Here is a 25,229-nt window from a genome sequence, read left to right on the forward strand (position 1 = left end):
CAAGTTGACAATTCAAATTAACCATTACAGACTATTTTAATTAGCTATTTTCATCACTGTGACCAGAAACTTTACAAGAAAAATATTGAGAAGGAAAAGTTTATTTTGGCTCACAACTTCAGAGATTCAGTTCTTGATCAGCCAACTCCACAGCTCTGAGTCCAAGGCAAAACATCATGATGCAAGGGCGTGGTGGAGGAAAGCAGCTCAGGACATGTTAAGCAGGAAGAAGAGAAAGAGTTTTGTTCACCAGGGACAAAATATAAACCCTGAAGGTACACCCTCAGTGACATAGCTCCTCCAACCACACCCTGCTTGTCTATAGGTACCATCCAGTTAATCTATTAGTGGATCAGTCCACTGATTATCTTACAACTCTAATAACCTAATCATCTCACCTCGGAGCATTCTTACATTTTCTCACATATGAGCTTTTGGGAGACACCTTATATCTAAACAATAATATGAGTCAACATGAATACATTTGAGAAATTTTTCATAAATATTTCTACTTTTATATTACAGTTCCTTTTTTCCAGTGCTGGGGATTGTACACAGGGCCTCACACTCTGAAAGTGAGCTAAATCCAACATCTTTATTTTCAGTGTCTCTTGAAAATCTAGAAGTACCAGCATGGACCCAGATTCTAGCAGGGTGGGAACTGTAGGAGCCAGTGCCCTGAGTGACCTGGAGACCTTGGTGTGAACAGCTGAGCAGGACTTGTTGAGTCTGTAAGGCATCTGAGGATAATCAGCATAATGTGGTGACTGCATGGCTCCAAAGGGGAAGAAGAAAGTGCACAGAGTAGAATGTTGAACATGGGAGATTGAGGAGATGAGCAGTATGGAGAGTGATTCTGAGTCCAGGTTTAATAACAACAGAAGCACCAAGAATCAAATGCCAAACAAACAACCCCCACCCAAAAAAAAGATGGAGGAGGGAATGGGAACCATAAACTTTACCCTTTAGCCCTTCTCTTAACTTTTCTATTGTTCCCCCTTGATTGGTATTAATTTTGGTGGTATTCTCATGGTACATGGTTCCTAACTGTTTTTCAACAAATGTATCAGTAAGAGTTTCAAGGAAATTCTTGACGCATTGACCTGAGTAGCAACCAGGGACCAACTATTCTTTTCAGCTCCTACTTGATCTGCCTCTGGACCAGTGCACTAGATAGTGCTCAGTGCAGTAGTTAGCACTTAGCTGTGTTCCTCCAGGGCTCCCTTAACAAGAAAGGTCCCAGCTGAGCATGGCAGGGCCACTCCATTCAGGGGACCCTGGTCCCTGTGCCAAGCTCTGCTGTAGCTTTTTACATCTAGCCAGGAACTCTCCCTGGACATTCTGGAGACAGCCTCAGGCCACGCAGCCACCTGCATATTAGGAGCCTTGTCTCTCCTTTATATATTTCTTCAGGCAAAACTAACTCATGCAAGTGAATCAAGCCAAACACAGGGTTTGGGAAAGTAGAAAACCAATGCGGCTGGAGGCATGATTATCCCTAAGATAGTGGTTGAGGGCTTCACTGCCTGATTCCAGGACTCCATCAGTGACACTGAAGAACTGGCAGTGCTAAGCCTGGCTTGCTGGCAAGACTCTATATCATTCAGCAAAGACTGATATGGAGTACTCGATTTACTGGGTGAGTCTGCATAACTTGCCCCTTGATGATCCCTTTACAAATGGATGAAATGTATAACACAGAGGAGCCATTACTGGGGCTCTCTTGGGTCATGTCACCCCAAAGGGTCCTACAGGCATCAGGTCCTTCTCAGTGCCCTAAAGACAGTAGAACAAGAGAGGATGGCACTGTTATCATGTGCCAAATCTCCAGTGTTCATATGCTTTCCTTTGTATCCATTCCCCACTGTAATAGATCCATCTGCCTGAACTGCCTCCAGCATGAACACACTCAAAAACCTTTCAGCAGCATGCCCATTATCTCTTTACACTGGGATTCAAGAGCCTGCAAATAGGGCTGGGGAAGTGGTTCAGTGGAAGAGTGTTGGTCCAGTGTGTGTGAAGAACTGGGTTCCAACCCCAGCTCCGCCCGTAAGGCCCCACCTGCTCCTCTTCTACTGTATTTCCACTCCCCTCTTCTGCTGCTTCAGTAACTGCACACCCCTTACTCCTGACCTTTGCCTGGTGTGTCTATCTCTCTTACGCTTCTTTAAATGCTCTTTAAAAAAAATCATACAGAATTCCAAACATACGTGCAAAGAGAGAATTGTATAATGGACCACAGGTACCCATCAACAAATTTCCTGATTTCTTTCTAGGCCCTGCTCCTCCTTTCTATCCAGATGATTTTTAAAGAAGTCCCAGATCTTATATTTATTTCATTTGTAAATATTTCAATATGGATCTCTTTTTAATTTTTTATTTTGACTTAGTTTGGGATTTTTAAAAATTATGTTAAAATGCACATAGCATAAAATTTACTTTCTTAACCATATTTAAGTGTACACTTTGATGGTGTTAAATGTATTCATAATGTTGTGTGGCCATCATCACTATCTATCTCTGTAATTCTTTGCACCTTGTAAAACTAAGAATCTATATCATTAAGCAACGAGTCCCCATTTTCCTCTGTCTTCAGCCCAGAGTGTCTATTATTTGTACTACTCTGTAAGAAGTTTATATAAATGGAATAAGACGATATTTGTCTTTTTGTGACTAGCTTACTTCATTTAACATGTCCTCAAGTTTCTTCCATGTTGTAGCGTATGTCAGAATTTCCTCCCTTTTTAAGGCTGAATAATATTTCATTGTGTATCTATTTCATTGTGAATAATATTTCATTTTTTGTATCCATTCATCTGTAGATGGACACATGACATACATCTGTATTTTACTTATGTGAACAATGCTGGTATGAATGTGGTTGTACAAATATTTCTTCAAAATCCTTTGTTCAGTGTCTTTAGTTATATCTCTCTAGGAGTGAAATTGTTGGATCATACAGCAATTCTATTTTTAAAAAGTAGAATTTTGAGGAACCTTTATGCTGTTTTCCACAGTACCTATACTATATTATGTTACATTCACACTAACAATACATAAGGTTTTCAAATTTACTACACTCTCACCAATGCTTCTACTTTTCTGATAGCCATCCTAATGTTTATGTGATAGTATATCATTGCAGTTTGATTTGCCTTTCCTTAAAGGCCAGTGATGTTGATTGACTTCTCATCTGCTCAGTCATTTTATATCTTCTTCAGAGAAGTATCTATTCAATTTCTTTTCCCATTTTTGAATTGCATTGTTTGTTTTTTGTTGTTGTTGAGTTTTAGGACTTCTCCATATATCCTGGATATTAATCCTTTATTAGATAATAATTTGCTGCTGGGTGAAGTGTTGCATTGTAATCCCAGCAACTCAAGAGGCTAAAGAAGGAGGATTGCAACTTTAAGGCCAGCCTTAGCAATTTAGCAAAACCCTATTTCAAAATAAAAAATTAAAAGGGCTGAAGATATAGCCCAGTGGTAAAGTGTTCCTGTGTTCAATCCCCAGTAGCAGAATATATATGAATATATATGTATATATATATATATATATGTTATATATATATATATATTTATAATTTTTATATATAATTTGCAAATACTTTTATGGGTTGCCTTTTTCTCTGTTGATGTTTATTCTGTTTACTTCTTTTACTCTTTCTTTTTAATGCATACAATTTTGATCATTTTCATGAAGTCCAGTGTTTTGATCAATTTTCTCATCACTTTTACTAAAGATCTGACTAAAACAATTTTAGAGGAGGAAAAGTTTATTTGGGTCTCACAGTTCCAGAGATCTTAGTCCATAGATGGCCAGCTTCATTGTATTATGCCCAAGGCATGTGCCCAAGGCATGTGTGGCAGAACATCATGGGAGCAAAGTGCGGTGCGGGAAGGTGGCTCAGGACATGGCAGCCAGGAAGCAGAGAAAGAGACTGCTCCACTTAGCAGGGGTAAATTATATACCTCAAAGGCACACCCAGTGATCCACCTCCTCCAGTCACACCCTCCCTGCCTACTGTTACCATCCAGTTAATCCCTTAATGTGAATTAAGGCAGTGATTATGTCAAGGTTCTCATAACCCAATCAATTCCCCTCTGAAATTTCTTGCATTGTCTCACATGTGAACTTTTGGAACACTTCATATCTAACATAACATCTAGCATCCCCCAAAAGTTCCTGTCTTAATGCAGAATGTTCAAGAGTAAAGTGATTGGATTGTGAGAGCTGCAATCTAATTAGTCCATCCTAGTTTGAATGTACTAACTGGGTGGTTACTGTAGGTAGGTCAGGCATGGCTGGAGGAGATCAGTCACAGAGGTGTGTATGCCCAGGGTACATCTTCCCTGTGGTCTAGATATATATTTAGAGAGAGAGAGAGAGACAGAAAGAAAGATAAGGTATCTATCTATCTATCTATCTATCTATCTATCTATCTATCCTGCCTCTCTCTCTCTGCTTTCTGATCCCACTATGAGCTGAGTCACTTTCCTCCACTGAGGAAAGCTAAGTCCTTTTCCCATGATATTCTGCTGTACCTTAGGCACAAAGCAATGGAGTCAACTGTCCAAGGACAGAGACCTCTGAAACTATGAGCCCCAAATAAATTTTCCATCCTCTAATTTGTTCTTGTCAGGTATTTTGGTTAAGTGGTTAACCAAAACATACAATTTGTCTATTTTTTCTTTCATTGCTGTGCCTGTGTTACATCCAAGAAATCACAGACAAATCCGAAGTCATGAAGATTTTTGCCTTATATTTCCTCCTAAGAGTCTTAGAGGGTATAGCCTTATATTTAGATGTCTGATCCATTTTTTTAGATGGAATTAGTAAGGGTCTAACTTCATTCTCTTACATGTAGATACTCAATTTTCCCAGCACTATTTGTTGAAAAGACTGTCCTTTCCCCATGGAATGGCCTTGTCAAATTTGTCAAAATTTATTTGATTATATTATACAAGGGTTTATTTCTTGACTTTCTATCCTATTGACCTGTATATCTGGCATTATGCTACTACCACACTATTTTGATTACTCTAACTCTATAGAAAGTTTTGAAATAAGGAAGTATGGATCCTTTAGCTTCATTATTCTTTTTCAAGATTGTTTTAGTTATTCATGGTTTCTTACAAATCAGTATAAATGTTAGAATGAATTTTTATATTTCTAAAAAATTTCTTTGGGATTTTGAATCTCTAGGTTACTCTGGGCATGTTAACAATATTAAGTTTCCCAGTCCCTGATCATGGAATATTTTTATTTCTTTCTTTCCAATTTGAGTGTCTTTTATTTCTTTTGCTTGATTTCTCAAGCTAGAACTCTCAGGACAATGTTAAATAGAAGCAACGGAAGCAGGCATTTTTGCCTTGTTGCCTTGTTCCTAATCTTAGAGGAAAAGCTTTCCTCTTGTCACCATCAAGTATAATGTTCACTATGGGATTTTTTTAATGTGCAGTTTTTATTATGTTGAAGTATTTTTCTTCTTTTCTTTTTAATGATGTTTGTCTCATTCCATGATTTTTGATACCCCCTCTCCCATTTCCCTGTACATAATCTAAAGTTCCTCCATTCTTCTCTCACCCCCCCACCTCCATTATATATCGTCATCCATTTATCAGGGAAAACATTCGGCCTCTAGTTTTTTGGGATTGGTTTATTTCACTTAGCATGATATTCTCCAATTCCATCCATTTATCTGCAAATGTCATAATATTATTCTTCTTTATGGCTGAATAATATTCCATTGTGTATATATACCACAGTTTCTTTATCCATTCATCTGTTGAAGGTCATCTAGATTGGTTCCACAATCTAGCTATTGTGAATTGAGCTGCTATAAACATTGATGTGCCTGCATCACGGTAGTATGCTAATTTTAAGTCCAAGTTTTCTGAGGAATCTCCACACTGCTTTCCAGAGTGACTGCACTTATTTGCAACTCTACTAGCAATGTACAAGTGTGCCTTTTTCCCCACATCCATGCCAACTTCTATTATTGTTTGTGTTCTTGATAATAGCCATTCTAATAAGAATAAGATGAAATCTTAGAATTGTTTTAATTTGCATTTCTCTAATTACTAGAGATGTTGAACACTTTTTCATATATTTACTAATCGCCTGTATATCTTCTTCTGTAAAGTGTCTGTCCAGTTCCTTGGCTCATTTATTGATTGCATTCTTTGTATTTTTGGTGTAAAGTTTTGTAAGTTCTTTATAAATTTTGGAGATAAGTGCTCTATCTGAAATGTGTGTGGAAAAGATTTTCTCCCACTCTGTAGGCTCTCTCTTCACGTTCTTGATTGCATCCTTGGCTGAGGAAAAGCTTTTTAGTTTGAATCCATCCCATTTATTGATTTTTGCTTTGATTTCTTGTGCTTTGGGAGACTTGTTAAGGAAGTGTGATTCTAAGCCAACATGATGAAAATTCGGGCCTACTTTGTCTTCTATTTGGTGCATGGTCTCTAATTCCTAAGTTTTTGATCCATTTTGAGTTGAGTTTTGTGCAGGGTTAGAAATAGAGATTTAATTTAATTTTACTGCATATAAATTCCCAGTTTTCCTAGCACCACTTGTTGAACAGGCTGTCTTTTCTCCATTGTATGTTTTTCTCTCCTTTGTCTAATATGAGGCAACTGTATTTATGTGAGTTTGTCTCTATGTCTTCTATTCTGTACCATTGGTCTGCCTGTCTATTTTGGTACCAATACTATGCTGTTTTTGTTACTACTACTGTGTAGTATAATTGAATGTCTGGTATTGTGATACCTCCTACTTCACTTTTTCTGCTCAGGATTGTTTTGGCTATTCGAGGTCTCTTATTCTTCCAGATAAAGTTCATGATTATTTTCTCTATTTCTATGAGGAATGTCATTGGGATTTTAGCTGGAATTGCATTGAATCTATATAGCACTTTTGGTAGAATGATCATTTTGACAACATTAATTCTGTCTATCCAAGAACATGGGAGACCTTTCCATCTTCTAAGGTTTTCTTCAATTTCTTTCTTTAGTGTTCTGTAGTTCTCATTGTAGAACTCTTTCACCTGTTTTGCTAGATTGATTCCCAAGTATTTTATTTTATTTTTTTGAAGCTATTGTGAATGGAGTAGTTTTTCTAATTTCTCTTTCAGAGTATTCATCACTTATGAATAGAAATGCATTAGATTTACACGTATTGATTTTATATCCTGCTACTTTGCTGAATTCATTTATTAGTTCTAGAAGTTTTTTAGTGGAGTTCTTTGGATCCTGTAAATATAGAATCATGTAATTGGCAAATAGTGACAATTTGAGTTCTTCTTATACTATTCATATTCCTTTAATTTTTTTGGTCTGCCTAATTGCTATAGTTAGTGTTTCAAGGATGATGTTGAAAAGAAGTGGTGAAAGAGGGCATCCCTGTCTTGTTCCAGTTTTGAGAGGGAATGCTTTCAGTTTTTCTCCATTTAGAATGATGTTGGCTATGGGCTTAGTATAGATAGCCTCTACAATGTTGAGGTATGTTCCTACTATCCCTATTTTTTCTTAATAAAAAGTCAACAACTACGTGACCTAACATCACATCTCAAAAACCTAGAAAAAGAAGAACAGATCAACACCAAAAATAGTAGAACACAGGAAATAATTAAAATCAGAGCAGAAATGGATGAAATTGAAACAAGAGACACAATTTTAAAAATTTACAAAACCAAAAGTTAGTTCTTTGAAAAAGTAAACAAAATTGATAAACCCTTAGCCACACTAATGAAGAAGAGAGAGAAAACTCAAATTACTAGAATTAGTGATGAAAAAGGAAGGTCATGACAGACACCATTGAAATATATAACATAATAGAAGCCTCTTTGAAAATCTATACTCCAACAAAATAGAAATATAGAAGACATTGTCAAATTTTTAGAGACATATGATCCTCCTAAACTGAATCAGGAAGATGTACGCAATTTAAACAGATCAATTTCCAGCACCAAAATAGAAGAAGACATCAAAAGTCTACCAACCAAGAAAAGCCCAGGACCAGATGGATTCTCAGCTGAATTCTACAAGACCTTTAAAGAAGAACTAACACCAATACTCCTCAAAGTGTTACAGGAAATAGAAAAGGAGGGGACCCTTCCAAACTCATTCTATGAAGCTAGCATTCACTGTGATACCAAAACCAGACAAAGATGCATCAAAGAAAGAAAACATTAGACCAATATCCCAGATGAACATATATGCAAAAATCCTTAACAGAATTCTGGCAAACTGCATACAAAAACATATTTAAAAAGATAGTGCACGATGGTCAAGTGGGGTTCATCCCAGGGATGCAAGGTTGGTTCAACATCTGGAAATAAACAAATGTAATTCATCACATCAATGTAAATAAAGTTAAGAATCATATGATTATTTCAGTAGATGCTGAAAAAGCATTTGGTAAAATACAGCACTCCTTCATGCTTAAAACTGTAGTACTTTTTGTTCTATTCTTAGTTCTTGAGAATTTTTATCATGCAAAGACATTGAATTTTGTCAAATGCTTTTTCTTAGTCAGCTGAGATGATCATGTGTATTTTGTCCTTCACTCTGCTAGTGTTGTATATTACACTGATTGGTTTTCATATGCTTATGTTGAGCCATCCTTGTATTCCAGAAATAAATTCCACTTTGTCATGGTATATTTTTTATGTTACTTTATTCTATTTGCTAGAATTTTGTTAAGAACGTTTTTATCAATATTCATAAGGAATATTGTTCTGTAGTTGTCTTTTCGTGAAACATTTTTGTGTGTCTTTGGTATAAGGGTATTGTAGTTTTTCACAGTGAGTTGGAAAGTGTTCCTTTCTCTTTACTTGTTTTGGAAAAGTTTGGGAAGGATTGATATTAGTTCTTAATTGCTTGATACAATTCACTATTGGTGCAATTTTGTGGAAAATCTATATCTAATTCCATAAACCCCAGGATTCTGAATCCAAGGTATATCAATCATGGAGCTGAAAGGAGCCTTAAAATATTTCTTACTCAATTGCTCCATCAATAATCCCACCTTCCTAAGCATCTTGCCTATTATCATACAGACATTTAGTAGCAAAACTGGGATTAAATCCCGAAATTCCTGACTATCTTTAAACCATGACAGTCTTCAAGAGAAAAAAATCGTGTTTTATAGAAAAAATAATTGATACAGAAGATATTGCATACCCACTTCCTATCTTTTTATTTCTTTCACCATCCCTATCAGTTTTCTTATCCACTTGGTCTTCATCTAAATGCATGAATAGGTGTGTATGTTGCTAACTCACCAGGAGGTCCTTAGATTTAGGGTACAGAAAGAGTCCAAGAACTAGGGAAGGAAAAGCAGTGGGATCTCAAAAGCCCCTCTTCACCTTGTCTTCCCTTCCGCCTGTCATCATCAGTAAAGAAGCAACTACAGCATGATTGGCTGGTGATGCACTTCAGTGAGCTTCCTCTGCCTGACTCAAAACACTGATTCCAAGACCTCACCCAGAGGAGGACATTGGGAGTCTGTTGATGCAGTCTGTAAATCAAAGCAGTCAAGAGAAGGCAAGCATCCTACACACAGCAGAAACTATTTATGTAGAAAGAAAGTGTTAGCAAGTTTTAAACTTTGTAGCTACTTCTACTGAATATTGTAGACTGAGAACAATATAAAAACAACAGAAATATCTGTTAAGACCAGGCATTGGGAGAATAATAGACTGTTCTGGGACAAAACTACCATGTGCATTGGTGCAAAGCCACAAGAATTATTCTGTATTGCAGCAGCATTGGACCATTCTGTTTTATCTCTGAGTTGATGAACTTGGGTTCAGGGAAATGCTGTTAACATGTAGGAGTGGGTAAAAGTGAAAATGGATGGAAATGAGCTCATTGGAATTATAAAGTTAAAGACAATCCAGATGACAAGACAGTCTTGAAAGAGATATTGAAGAAAGTTGTCACAATGAAAATAAAACTCCATTAATTTCAACCCTTTTTTCTTCAAACTTAAGCATAATTTGTGCAGTTCAAAGCTGAAAAAATTCAATTCAATAAGCAAAAAGTTGTTATTTAAGAATATAAGTGATTTGATATACAGATTAATTTTCCGTGATCCAAAATACTTGGGACCAGAAGAAATGTTTCAAATTTCAGATTATTTTCAATTTTGGAGAGTTCGTATATATATATATATATATATATATATATATATATATATATATATATATTTAAAAGAGATATCATGGGAATGAGATAGATCCCTGTCTAAACACAGAAATCACTTATGCTTCGTATATACCTAGCCTGAAGGAAACTTTATACAGCATCTTTAGTTGACTTGAGTTTCAACTTCAACCCATCATGTGAGGTCAGGTGTGGAATTTTCCACTTGCAGTGTCATGTCAGTGATGAAAGTATTTGATTTTGCAGCATTTTGGATTTTGGATTTTAAGATAAGGTATGCTCAACCTGTATTCATTAGAATACTTTTTTAAAAATAGTAAATAATCAACTGTAAAATCGAGCAACTTGTTCAATAGAGCAACACTTGCCCTTAAGGTTTAAGTGTGCAGAGCAAGTCACAGGTATTATGTTAAAATGAAGATCTGATTCAGATTTAAGTCCTACTCAAGGCTCTGTATTGTTGTTGTTGTTGTTGTTGTTGTTGTTCTTTTATGATGCTAGGGACTGAACACAGGGTCTCATCCATGCAAACCAGGCACTTTACCACTGAGGCAGACCTTCCACCATTTTGTATTTCTAACAAGCTCCTCGGTGGTGCTGCAACTGCTGGGTCTCAGCAATACTTTGGATGTCAAACTGTAGAGAGCACAGAAGAAACTAAAATGTGCCGGTCTCAAAATGCCCTAATGCTGGATTCAGCTTTGAGACTCAGCTCAAGGAGATCATAACTGATTAGTGATCATTCTCATCACATAACACTGGAGACTGTTCAAGAAGGTGCAAGAAAAGGAAAAGATAATGCCGATTCTTTGGTCTGAAGGACTTCTTGTCAGGGGCTGGAGGAACAGTATAACATTGGTGGAGAAGGGTACAATGGTCATGGTAAGAAGAAAACAAGAAGAGATGAAAGAGGGCACAATGGCAAGTGGAAAGTTCACTTCTGGTTGGACAGGAGCATACAACTTCAGGAAGGAGATGGAATCTGAACAAACATAATCACTTATCTTCTGCAAGATGTTTACAACTGATCTGGGTAGAAGCTCAGTCAGAGAAACTGAGTTGAGCTTTGAGTTTATTCTAGACTTATGGGAACATCCAACCGATCACAAATGATAGGAGGGACCCAATTTGGATAGCAAGCTAGTGACTTTGTTGCAGTAGGAGGAAGGTTGGAGAAGTTAAGTACTTGAACTAGAAATAGTCCATCGAGCACATCGTGCTGGCTTGAAACATCATTGAGTACAAAGGTGATTCCTAAATATGTGCTGTTTGGAATGTTATAGGCACCCAGAAGGTCTTTGTTAAATAGTTTAATTAATGATTTTAGTTCTCAGATTGTGAATGTGCATCCAAAGAGAGATATTTCAAAACCACATAAACAGAGGTGATGTTGTGTTTTTGAGCTTTCTTAAATTGCACACAGTATCATATTATTAATAATAATTTGCTTAGTGCATGTACTGTAGTTTGAACTATTCATTTGAAATGTTCTTTCAGATTTATCAATTAGCCACAAAGGTGTCATCTGTACCTCTTTTCCATTGGTCAACCTTCAATTTTAGATTACTATGTGTGTCACCAAATAAAGCAGTTATAATTAAGAAAAGTCTTAAATCTCATAGAAAGTCAGAGCACCAGAAGTACCCTAGATGAAATGCTTTCATGCATAACAGTTATTAACTTGCAAACGGAGAAAGCCTGAGGAAATTATCTCTCCTAAAATCTTAAGCTCTAATTTGTTTCCTCTTCCTCCTCTCTCTCCCTTTTCTCTTCTTCTTGCCTTTCTCCCCATGCCCTCCTGCCCTTTTCCCTTCCTGTTCTTTTTTCAGATTTGCATGCCTAGATAGATAGGAACACAATCTAGAGAGAATAAAGTTTGGAGTACTTCTTAATGGTCTCCCAAATGTGTAGATATTTTACAAAATCAAGGCAGGGGAGATTTAACGAGACTGGGGTCATGCTGGAAATCCAGGATGTATAAGTGTTGAGCTTATTTTAATATGTGCTCTAGAATGTACCAGTATATACATGCAAGTATGTTCTCACTGGGGGAATTTTGTCCAGGTACAGTACTCATGCTATGGGTCTTCCTGTCATTTGTCCTCTTATATCTGTGTGATACATTATTTTAAACCCTTTCTTCCTTGGGTGTGTGATTTTCTGCTTGATTGAATACCTGTGTTCCTGGGAATAGTCAAACCACATTACAGATTTGCAGTCTTATTTCCCTGTGGACAAGCAAGATGCAAATGTGATTGAGTTTACCCATGGGTTTCAGGATGTCTGTTAGCAATCAGAGGTTCTGTAGAACTGCAATGGATCCAGTTCCTGCAGTTTTTTTCATTTGGAAGCAGAAACTTTATAGAAATGCAGGCAATCAATTTCTGGCTTTCTCTGGCTGGCCTCCCTGAGAGAACCTTTTTAAAATTCACAGGAACAGGTAGGACTGCATATTTATCTCATTCTCACAGCCACTGTGCATACTGGTTGACTGGTACAATCTGAAACAATATGGGTCTGGATGATGAGCTTTTTTGTGTTTCAAGTGAAATTTCAAGCTCATCTCTGTTTTTTCCTCTTACAGAAGAAATGGGTCCCATGAAGCAAGTGTGACCTGTGAGTCCAACTCACCAGCCTAACACCCAGCTGGGGAGGAAGAGGACCATGGATGGCATCATCGAGCAGAAAAGCGTGCTGGTGCACAGTAAGATCAGTGATGCTGGTAAGAGGAACGGCTTGATTAACACCAGAAACTTCATGGCCGAGAGTAGAGATGGCCTGGTGTCCGTTTATCCAGCGCCCCAGTACCAGAGTCGCAGGATGGTGGCCAGCACAGCACCAGCCAACCTGGACAGCAGCAGAAATGAGCCTGTGCAGCAGCTGCTGGATCCCAACACCCTGCAGCAATCAGTGGAGTCCCATTACCGTCCCAACATCATCCTCTACTCAGAGGGAGTGCTGCGCTCCTGGGGGGATGGCGTGGCTGCCGACTGCTGTGAAACCACCTTCATTGAGGACCGGTCACCCACCAAAGACAGCCTGGAGTACCCGGATGGGAAGTTCATTGACCTCTCAGCTGATGACATCAAAATCCACACCTTGTCCTATGATGTGGAGGAAGAGGAAGAATTACAAGAGCTGGAGGTCAGAGAATGTGCTTATGGGGGACCTTCTGGAATGGGGTGGTGAGGATTGGGGGGTACTAGTGACTGTCCAGTGAAAGTTAAAGAATGAAACTCTCAAACAAAAATGCAGAGAAATTGAAGGCATTCTTGGTGCTTTTTCACTCCTGAGTATTTGTGAAGGATGAACGGAGTGGAGAAAGATGAGGGGGATGAAGAATCAGTCATTCTGATCAGAGAGGACCCAAAGTAAGCCACACAGATGGGCAATAGACACCAGCACTGGTGACTCATCTGGGGATCCTGCTTGTGAAAGCCCCCTGAGAGACAGGTCAGTGGCAAAAGGGAGCAAGATGGGAGGAACATATAGTCCTAGAACCACGCAGGGCTGGAGATGCATATATGGGGATAATTGGGGAAGCATTTTTGCTGACACATATTTTTGCCCTTACTTGGAATTTCAAAGTTTCTTTTAAGAGATGATCAGTATTGCTAAAATCTGCTGGAAGAAACAGTGTAAATTGAAAAGGGAATTGAATTATTAGACAAACCTTTTTTATCCTGGGGTTCAAACTCAGGACCTTGCACATGCTAGGCAAGCACAAGCACCCTACCACTGAACTACATCATCAGCCGAAGGCGGATTATTTATTTAGTAGACTAGGGACAAATAAGAGCCTTTGAATCACATGTGCTCAAGTGCACACATTGGACATGGTATGATAGGCACAGTGATTGAAGGTTATGCAGGACATCTGTCCTTTCAAGGAGGTGCCACGTGGGAAGACATATTAGTCAGGGTTCTCTAGAGGAACAGAATCAACAGGATGTATGATTATAATAATGGGATTTATTAGATTGGCTTATCTGATCAGAAGCTGGATAGTCCACAATGGTGGTCTGCAGGCTGGAGAGCTGGAGGAACCAGTAGCTGCAAAGTCCAAGAGGCTGAAGCCTCAGAACAAGAGGGATCAATGATGCTACCCTAATCAAATACCAAAGGATTCTGAAAACCCTGGAGAATCACTGGCAGAGTCTGCCTTGGAAGAGTGAAGAAGTGAGAGTCTGATTGCAGCACCAATCAATAACCCATTCAAGAAAAACTGAGCTTGTGTCTATTGCTGCTTTCTTGTTCTTACAACTTTTATTCCACCCATGCCACCATCCTATTGGATGGGGCTCCCCATGCTTAGGAAGGGTCTGCACTTCAGTTTGGTATCTAACATGCCAATCATTCGTAGACACCCTCATTGACACACTCAGAAGCCTCTTAATCATTTGCATCTCTTAATCCAATCAAGTTGACCATTCAAATTGACCATTACACATTCATCCCTTGTCACATTGATATCCAAATATGACTCTTTACATCATACTTAATCATCAAATAAATACAATAACAAAGTCACAATTCCACCTGACATAACTATCCTTTGTACAACTAAAAATGCACTAGTTCTTTCCCTAGAAGAAAAAACAAAAACATTACTGATATTAAGTCAATCAATATTACATTATATGATGAATAACAGGGGGTAACAAACATTTCCTTTTAACGCATATGTAAGTATGCACAAACATATTCTTAGCAGAATAGGGAAGAAATATCAATGGCAATTACAATCCTCCTTTCTGTAACTGGTCACATGACTAAAGTTGGTGTTTTTGACTACCTTCTTCTACTACCTGTTCTGTGTTCCCTCTACCTTCAGTAAGCACCTTGGCAGGTCTTGGCTCTACCTGGAGGTGTGACCCACACCTTCATTCCATCTTGCCTGTATTGGGTTGTTGTAGTTTCCCATTGACCTTAATAGCAGGACAGGGTAATACCAAGAGAGGTACTGCAGGAGAATCTCCTGCACTCCAGGAGTACACTTCCTTACCTCCATTGTGGAGTAACTGTCCAATATCCCCTTGGTTAACTGGATCAATCACCCTGTAAGCACCATAACTCCCTTCTTAGCCTGCTGACTCAGAGGCATGAGGAGCCCAAAGTGGCCAGAGGGATGTCTTAACTTCCAGTTTAATGAAATTATTGTTGTATCTCCTGGCAGAAGCATTCCTTGTTCTGGAACTAAGACTTCTAGTTCAGCAGAGCATAAGGTTACAGGGACAGGAAGCAAAAACTTTCCTATTGGGTCACTAGGGGTAATGGTGAGTGATACCATTCCTGTCTCCACCCCTTGATTCCGGACTGATGAATTCTAGCAATAGGAGAGACAGTACCATATAGTGGATGCTGATTCAGAGTACAGACAGCCTTATGAAGAACCTTGCCCCAGCCCTGCAAGGTATTGCCACCTAGCTGGCACTATAACTGCATCTTCAAGAGTCCATTTCCTCATCTATCAAATCACCTGCTTCAGGAACATGAATGCTGTGTGGATACTGTGATGATGGATAAGACATTCTGTAAGTCCACAGATGGTGGTTTTGGCTGAAGCACTACATGCAGGGAAGGCAAAGCCATACCCAGAAAAAGTGTCTATTTCAGCAAGGACAAACTGCTGCCCCTTCCATGATGAAAGTGTTCCAATATAAGCAACCTGCCACCAGGTTGCTGGCTGATCTCCCCAGAGGATGATGCCATATTAGGGGCTTAGTGTCGTTCTCTGCTGCTGGCAAATGGGGCACTCAGCGTTGGCTGTAGCCAAATCATCCTTGGTGAGTAGAAGTCCATGCTGCTGAGCCCACACATCCTATCACCATGAACACTTTGTTCATGAGCCCATTGGACAATAACAATGGTTGCTGGGGAAAGAGGTTGACTGCTATCCACAGATCGTGTCATCATATCTGATTATTAAATTTCTCCTCTGCTGAGGTCACCTTTTGGTGGGCATTTACATAAGACACAAATATCTTCACATCCTTTGCCCATTCAGAGAGATCTAGCCACATACCTCTTCCCCAAATGTCCCTGTCACCAATTTCCAATTATGTTCTTTCCAGTTCCCTGACCGGCTAGCCAAACCATTGGCTATGGCCATGAGTCAGTGTATACATCTGATCATTTTTCGTTCCAGGCACAATGTACAACCAGATGCACTGCCTGAAGTTCTGCCCTTTGTGAAGATTTCCCTTCACCACTGTTCTTCAGGGTTGTTCCAGAAAGGAGCAGCATTGCTCACCTGTCCATTTCTGGGTGGTCCCTCCGTATCATACAGAACTCTCCATGAACCAGGCCCTAGTCTTCTCTTCCTCTGTTAATTGATCATAAGGTACACCCCAAGACGCCATAAATTCATGCTGAGGGAAAGAAGGTATTGGAGCAGGAGTAAAAACCATGGGCATTTGGGCCACTTCTTCATATGCAACCTACTTGTGCCTTCAGGTCCTGCCCATGTCCAACCATGTATGTACCACTTCCAATTGATGATAGAGTGCTGCTGTGCACATCCAACTTTATGGCTTGGTTGGTCAGATAACACACAGTTCATGATGGGCAGCTCAGATGTCTTAGAAACCTGGTGGCCCATGGTCAAGTGTTCAACTTCCACTAAGGCCCAGTAGCAGATCAAGAACTCTTTCTCAAAAGGAGAGTAGTTGTCTGAAGATGATAGGAGGGCCTTGATTCAACATCCCAATGGCCTCCTCTGTGATTCACCTATGGGGGCCTGCAAAGGCTCTAGACAGCATCCCTATCTGCCACTGACACTTCAAGTACCATTGAGTCTGCTGGGTCATATGGCCCAAGTGGCAGAGGAGCCTACACAGCAGCCTGGACCTGTTGCAGAGCCTTCTCCTGTTCTGGACCCCACTCAAAGCAAGAAGCTTTTCCAGTCACTCAGTAGATGGGCCAAAGTAACACACTCATGAGAGGAATGTACTGCCTCCAAAATCCAAATAGGCCTGCCAGGCATTGTGCTTCTTTCTTATTTGTAGGAAGGACCAGATGCAACAATTTATCCTTTATCTTAGAAGGAATATCTCAATAAGTTCCACACCACTGGACTCCTAGAAATTTTACTGAAGTTGAAGGCCCTTGAATTTTAGTGGAATTTATTTCCCATCTTCTGATACACAAATGTTCCACTAGCAAGGTAGCAAGTGTTTGCTACCTCCTGCCAGTTGGTCCAATCAACATAATATCATCAATATAATGGTCTAGTGTAATACCTTGTGGAAGAGAAAGACGATCAAGGTCTCTGCAAACTAACTGTGACACAGTGCTGGAGAGTTGACATACCCCTGAGGAAGGACAGTGAAGGTATATTGCTGGCCTTGCCAGCTGAAAGCAAATGGTTTTTGGTGGTCCTTATGCACCGAGATGGAAAAAAAAAAGCATTTGTCAAATCAATAACTGCATACCAGGTACCAGGAGATGTATTAATCTGCTCAAGCAAAGAAACCACATCAGGTACAGCAACTGCAATTGGAATCACCACCTAATTAAATTTACAATAATCAACTGTCATTCTCCAAGACCCCTCTGTCTTCTGCACAGGCCAAATAGAGAGTTAAATGGGGATGTTGTGGGAATCACCACCCCTGCATCCTTCAAGTTTTTGATGGTGACACTAATTTCTGCAATCCCTTTAGGGATTCCCGTATTGCTTTTGAGTCACTCAAAAGTATAGGCATCTCCAGAGGCTTCTATTTAGCCTTTTTCACCATAATAACCCCTACTCCACAGGTTAGAGAACCAATGTGGGAGTTTTGCCAAGTGCTCTGCAGGGTTGTCAGTTAGAAGGCTGTTGTCCAAGCTTGAGAAGTGACTCCACTGCAGAAAGGGTATTCTCCCAGGACATGAGTGTCAGGGAATGAGGGGTCACATTTTTGGTCAATTTGGTGAGAAACAAATTGCAAACCTTTAGGAGGCAGTGTGTGGTCAAAGGGAAAGGGTATTTATTTTTGGCTAAGATGGGCAAGAACATTTTGTAGATGGAGAGAGGAGATATTCATGGCAGAGGATTCAGAATTAGGGCTGCCTGCTGGGGAAGTGGAGGATGCATACCTCTTATGTGTGCAGGAGAACTTGCCCTTCAGGAGAGGTCAGCTTGCTGCTTATCTGAGAGATAAGCTCTAGATTGAAGAGAAAAGAAATAAGAGGTCCACTTTTGGTTGATGTTGGGCAAGGATAGATAGCTAGGAGAGCTTCAAAAGCTTGAAGATGGTTGAAACTAGTGACTGGGAGGTAGTTAAATGTTCAAGATGAGACTCCTGAAGAAACTGCCAAGTTGCATTGATAGTTTCTGTGAAAATGTGATCTCACCCCAAGCTCTGTGACTTTCCCCAGCAAGATGTGGCCATCTGTCAGCAGGTGAGGCTCCTGGTAGGAGCCTATTGCCTGTAAGATGAAATGGGAGGGAGAAAACAAGAAGGAGTAGGTTTGGATAGAATCAGTCCCACTTGTGGTAGTTTTTCAACCCTGTGACCAAAACACCTGACAAGAACAACTCAGAGGAAAGTTTATTTTGGCTCACATTTCAGAGGATTCAGTTCTTGGTTGGCTGGCTCCAAGGAAGAAACATGGTGGCAGAAGAGTGTGGTGGAGGAAAGTTTCTTAGCTCACGGCAGTTGGAAGCGGCCAAGAAGGAAAACCCTTCCAGGACATGCCCCCAGTGACCAACCTCCCTTTCAACTATCAGTGGATTAATCCACAGATGAAGTCAGAGTTCTCATGATCCATTCATTGCCCAAAAGTCCACCTTGCTGCTTTGGGGACCTTTTTTTTTTTTTTTTTTTTTTAAACACAGGATCTTTCTGGGGACATCCAAATGCAAATCTTAATATTCATCTATAGGGGGTCCCAGACTGAGCAGATAGGTCAGTGAAGCCATAAAGAGGGATGATGGAAGGGCCTAGGAGACCAGCAGAGTCAAGACTGGAGGCCCCATGGAGGTCTAGGTGCAATTGGAGAAAGATGACTGTGGTCAGGAGGAAATTCAGAAGTGGAGAGGTAAAACTGAATGTAGGAACAATCCCATGAAGGGAGTACAGTCCTGACAGGCAGGCGGGAAGTCAGAGGAGAGAGCTTGACACTGGTAATACCTGTAAATTGAAGAATAGGGTAGCCAGAGCCTTGGGGAAGCTGGGAAGGTGCACTGCCTTCTGTCCAGAGCCTGTGTCAAGTGTCTGCTGTTTTATAGGGTCTGAGTGTTTGACTGAAAGCAAAAGTCTAAATGCTGCTTGGCCAGCATAAATCTGGGAAGTAGACACCTCCAAGTGAAATTTGAACTTAGCACAAGAGTTCCAATGAAGGAATACCCTGTTGGTTCTGAATGCATCCCAAGGGAAGATAGGGCTCCAAGCTCACTGTGTGGAATGAGGGCATTTCAGAATGGGCACCTCTATCCCTGCATGTTGAGGACAGGTATGAGAAGGCTTGAGAGGTGATAAGGGAGAATTCTAACCCAAAGGGACATGGTAAGCACAGAGACAAATGATCCAGGGGTCAATAACTGGTTGGGAATGTTGAGACCTTTAGGTTGTGGTGAGCATGGGGGAGACTTGCCTCAGAAGAAAGTGGGGTCCCTCTTTTGAGGAACTTAACCATTTAAGGGAGGCTGAATTCAGGCAGGTCAAAAACTTGAATGCATATAAGACAAGAAGGACAGGTGAAGAGCTCAGAAGGAGCCCTTGGGAGGAGTGAACTGAGGACTGGAAAATGCATCTGGAACTGTCACCATGCTTGGTTCTAGCCTCATTGCTGTCACATCACATGGGCCATGCTGCTAGAAAACCTGAGTAGACTATTCAGAGTAACTAAGAGAATACTCCAAAATTTCATTCACAAGACAACACAAAGTGAGCAGGCACAACTTGAAGGAATTGGAAACTGCAGATCATGTGCCCTGACATCTGCCATTAGTCTTGGAGAACCATGAACGAGTTTCAGGCGGAAGGGCCATGTTCTGATATGTGTTTGAGGAAGCTGCTCTGACTGCAAACTGGGACAAAGATGTAGGAGAGATGGAGGGGAGATGGTGAGGCACATGTGGATAGGACCAAAGTGGATGCAGAGAGCTCCTGTTGGGGTCCCACCAGAAACAATTATTTTCATAATATGGCAATGGGAATCTTTAGTCACAAGAATCCTGCTTACTTTGTATTAATATTTTTAGTGGTCTTTGCTTATGTTAGTAAGAAGGTGAGTTAGAGAGCTTTTTGTTACTGTGACCAAAATACCTGACAAAAACAACTTAGAGGAGAAAAAGCTTATTTTGGCTCATGGATTCAGAGCTTTAGTCTGTGATGGGCCCACTTTATTGCTCTGGACCCAAGATGAGGCAGAACTTCATGGAAGAAGAGTATGGTAGAAGACCGCTGCTCTATTTATGGTGATCAGGAAGCACAGATAGAAAGGGGAAAGGACCACAGGAAAGATGAACCTCTCCAGGGTATGTCCCCAGTAACCCACCTCCTCTAGTCATTCCCCAGGTATGTTAGAGTTTTGAATAATCGGTTCCAAGCTGCAGTATGTCCCTGCAGTTTAAGGCTTGGAATAGTTGCCAGATTGAAAAAGTAAAAGAAATTTCTGAATGTCTCCATCATTCCTTTCACTCATGTGACTTTTATTCCATCCCTTCCAACCAGTACATCCACACACTTTCCTTGAGTAACCACAAATCAGAATGTCTTCTTAGGCCTCAGTCAACTTCCTTCCTGTTGCTTCACAAAGGACTGAACTCAAAAGAAGTCTATTCCTCCCTCTTTAACACTTGCATAGGCTTCTGACTGAGCTTGTAAGTAAACACAACCAGTCTAATTGCAATTTTTAGATTCATAGTATATCTGAAACCACAGTTTTGGCAATACCGTGTCCATTTTATTGCAATGGCTTTTCACACAATGACCTCAGCCAGTTGATGTGAATTTTAGAACTCTGCAAAGGTCTCCAGAGGAAATTTCTTCCACTAGAAATTGGGAGGTGGTGGTAAGGGAGGCACACTTGTCAATCCTGGTAGGTCCAAGGCTTTGACAGGTGATGTAGATGTCTGGGAAAGTGAGCTCTACCATATAATCGTGTTTCTCTGTTGCAGCAACAGGAGTGATAATCCACGAGAAACAATTCTTTTAACAGGAATCTTTGGTCATAATAATAGTACCTGCTCTGTATTAATACTTTTAGAGTGACTTCTGATTATAATAGTAAGATAAAGCATGTTATCTTTAATTCCTTTACCATAAAAGATACTTTCTTTTTTTTTTGATTCATTGTACACAAATGGGGTACAACTTTTCATTTCTCTGGTTGTACACGAAGTAGAATCACACCATTTGTGTAATCATACATGTACATAGGGTAATGATGTTTGTCTCATTCCATTATCTTTCCTTCCCCCTCTCCCCACCCCTCATATCCCTCTACACAATCCAACATTCCTCCATTCTTCCCTTACACCCTCCCCACCCCATCATCCCCATCATTCACTTATCAGAGAAAACATTCGACCTTTGGTTTTTTGGGAATTGACTTAGTTCGCTTAGCATGATATTCTCCAATTCCATCCATTTACCTGAAAATGCCATGATTTTATTCTTTGTGAAATGTACTTTCTAATGACAGTGATAGAACCATAAGTTATTTAAATTTGGGACTGTTTCTTAGAGAAACATCCTTCTTCCAAGCAATTCCACCAGACCAAAACATGACTCCCCATAGACTGAGGAGAAGAGATCAAGAAACATTATAACTATTCTTTTTCCTCTGATGCTGTGGAATATTTTAGGGTATCACCACAGTGGTTAACATGGTCCTTTAGGAATTTCATGAAAACAAAGTTATTTTCCCAGAAAACATTATTACAAGTATATATAACAATGGTGCTTTTTATTCCATTATTTCAGGCATGTTACTTCTAATGACTGAATCAAATTGTCATTATATGTGAAATAACTCTTCTGAGGTATAACTTTTTTTCCATTCCACGTAATTATAAAGGGATATGTATTAGTTAGCATCTACTGCATAACAAATCATCCCAGGACTTAGTGACTTAAAACAACAAGTATTTATTTAGCTCTTGAATCTGTGGTCAACAATTTGAGTTGGGCTTAGCTGGTTCATTTTTCTGGTCTTACCTGGATTCACTTGTTTGTCTGCAGTTAGCTGCCGACTGGCTGGGTATCTGTGTTTGTGAATGTTAACTGACTTTTGGCTAGAGTGACAAAAGTGACAGGACCACATTTCTTTCATCATTCAGCAGGCTAGTTCAGGCTTCATCACATGGCAGCCAATGTAGAAGTTCAAACAGCAGCAAGAGAGGGTAAGATCCAGTGTCTAAGGGATTTTCAAGTCTTTGCCTGTATCACATGTTGTTGTCTTATTGGTCAAAGCAAGTCACATGGCCAAGCCCAGAGTTAATCTGGGAGGGATTACTTGGAGTCAGCATACAATTGTCCTTCTGTATTCATAGGGATGGGTTTCAGGACCTCCTGCAGATACTAAAATTTGTAGATGCTCAAATCTCTAATATAAAATGGTGTAGATTTTGCATACAACCTATGCACATCCTCCCATGCACTTTAAATCATCTTGGGACAACTTACAAAGCCTAATAAAATATAAATTCTGTGTAAAGAATTGTATTGTTTAGGGAATAATGACAAGAAAACAAATGTTTGTACTTTTGCAGTGCAGATGTAATTTTTCCCAAATAGTTTCCATTCGTCCTTGGTTAGTTGAATTAGCAGATTGGGGAATACACAGATCTGCAGGAATACCTGCAGAGGAATGTGGCAACAAATTGGGTATCAGTACTGAAAACTGTACTGATATATACAGTACAGAGCAAGGAAGTGCAGACTATTTGGGATATTTTTAAAAATCATGTAATTGAGTGACAATATCCATGCTTATATTGTGACTGAAACAAAAACATGGTAAATATTGATCTGGAGCTATTTTCCAGAAGGAAGTTCTACTTCAGAAAAAAAATGTAATTTTTAAGGTCTTTGGAAATTCTATAGAAAATGGATACTGTTAACTGCCAAGTTCAGTTTTAATTCAGCCATTGCACTGGTTAAGACCAAGCCCTGATGGCTTTACTCTGAGAGCTAGGCTGTCTGGCTTTCACCTGCTCCTTTGTGACTCTACCAGGAGGGGCTCATTCCTGGCATTGATACAGAATGTTCCTAGATCCAAAAAGGTTTGCTTGCCTGAGACACGATTCTGCAATACCATACAGACAGAGTCTTCAGTTGGCTCTGCGGTTGTGATAGTAATATGAATGGCTCTGTAGCTACTTTCAAGGATGTTTATTGAAGGTCTTCACTAATGCAGCAGATGTTTTAGGATCTTCCCTACTGTACCCTAAGATGAATGTGCTGTTAGTTACCAAGTAGGTCAGGTTGTGGCTTGATATGAGATCGGGGAGGTCTAAAGGCCTCCGAGGGGTTTTCAGGACTGCCTGCTGCACTCTGTCTTACCTGACAGGCATCCTGCCTGGGTGCACTCAGGACACCCTGGATGGTGATAATAATGCCTGGCGTCCCACCCCACAGATTCATCCCTGGTGTGATTATTGCTTCATCCAGTCCCCATCCAGGACCTAAAACCCACAGCCTCAACAACACCAACAGTAAGAAATTGCTTCTTCTTCTCACACAAATAAACTTGAAGACAGAAATTTCAAGGACAAATAATAAAGTAATTCTACAAAGTATACAGCTGGAGTTTAAAGGATGAAATGAAGTGGTTGGAGCCCCCGGCTGAAGAGAGCTTACAGTCTTCACACTATCAGATACACTGACCAAATTTTGCAAAACACATTATCGTACACTTATGGTGACAGTGTACAAGTACTTGGATCCTTAAAGTACAGGGACTATCATCATCTAAACACAGTGCCCATGGTGGCTGACTTTTCTTTATTGAAGAAAGACAGGGAAGTGGAAACATGGATTTAGGGAGTACCTACTCTGTGCCAGACACTTTATATGCATTCTGCCATCTAGGCCTCACAACACTGGAGACAGGAGACACTATGGTCCCATCCTATGTACGTGGAGGTGGAAACTTGCGGTATTTCCAAGATTACATAGTTAGCTTTGCTGGCAGCCCTTGGATCTGAGACAAACCTATTGACTCCAGGCTTGTCTCCAGGTGTTAAAGATGTTCTTACTGCATTAGGGGAAACATGTATATTATAGTGAATTTCCATTTCATCATTGTGCTGGAGTCCACACATGAAGCACAAAAATATAGACCTGGGTTGTCTAGGACGCTACTTCACTTCTGTGACTCTTCATTTGGGGCCCTCCAAGGCCTTGGAGTGGACCCTGTCATTTAAAGATTTGAAATCTGTTGGAGGACACAGAATTTTACAAATGCAATGTAGCCCATACATATGCTTCATTAATGAATATGAAAAAAGGGAAGAGACCTCAAAAAATTGGAAGAAAATACAAAATCATGCATGGGAAAGAACAATAACCAATAGAACAGTTGGGCCCAGAGGAAGCAGAAAGAATTCAGGAAATGATTGATAACATTTGGAAATTTATTTTTCATAGCCCTAGAGGCATTTGAGGCACTGATTTGAGTAGAAGGGGAATTTTAGGGTTTTGGTTGGTTGGTTTGTTCACATTATTGCACTGGCTAAAACTCAAATACAATGTTGAATAGAAATGGAGAGAATGAATACTTTGCCTTATTCCTGATCATAGTGGAGGAAAGGAAAAGGTAAAGTTTTCATGATTCAGGTTTTTATGTTCAAGGATGATGTTAGCTGTAGTTTTTGTAGATGCTCTTAATCAGGTTTAGGAAGATTCCTTTTGTTACTACTTTGTTGAACAGTTTGTTTTTAATGAAAAATGGGTATTCAATGTGTCAGATACTTTCCTCTATTTCTCCTTACGTTACCATGTATGGTATTGCTTTTCTTTCTTTTTGGTCCTTTAGTGATATAGTGTATTGCATTTGGGCATAAATCCCACTAAGTTTGATTTTATAGTGCTGGATTTGATATTCTAATAATTTTGTTAAGGATTT

General features: G+C 39.8%; 1 protein-coding gene across 7 annotated transcripts in view; it reads left to right on the forward strand.

Annotated features, from left to right (window-relative positions):
• The window catches only part of Syndig1 (synapse differentiation inducing 1), a 185,737-nt gene that overhangs the window by 62,723 nt on the left and 97,785 nt on the right, over nucleotides 1–25,229 (forward strand). For all 7 annotated transcript variants that reach the window (XM_047538791.1, XM_047538796.1, XM_047538797.1 and 4 more), the window contains exon 2: nucleotides 12,754–13,313. In XM_047538791.1, the coding sequence (XP_047394747.1) occupies nucleotides 12,834–13,313 (480 nt within the window). In that variant the 5' untranslated portion in view covers nucleotides 12,754–12,833. The remainder of the gene's footprint in view (nucleotides 1–12,753; nucleotides 13,314–25,229) is intronic.

The sequence above is a fragment of the Sciurus carolinensis genome, chromosome 2, assembly GCF_902686445.1.
Source record: "Sciurus carolinensis chromosome 2, mSciCar1.2, whole genome shotgun sequence".
Taxonomy (NCBI): Eukaryota; Metazoa; Chordata; class Mammalia; order Rodentia; family Sciuridae; genus Sciurus; species Sciurus carolinensis.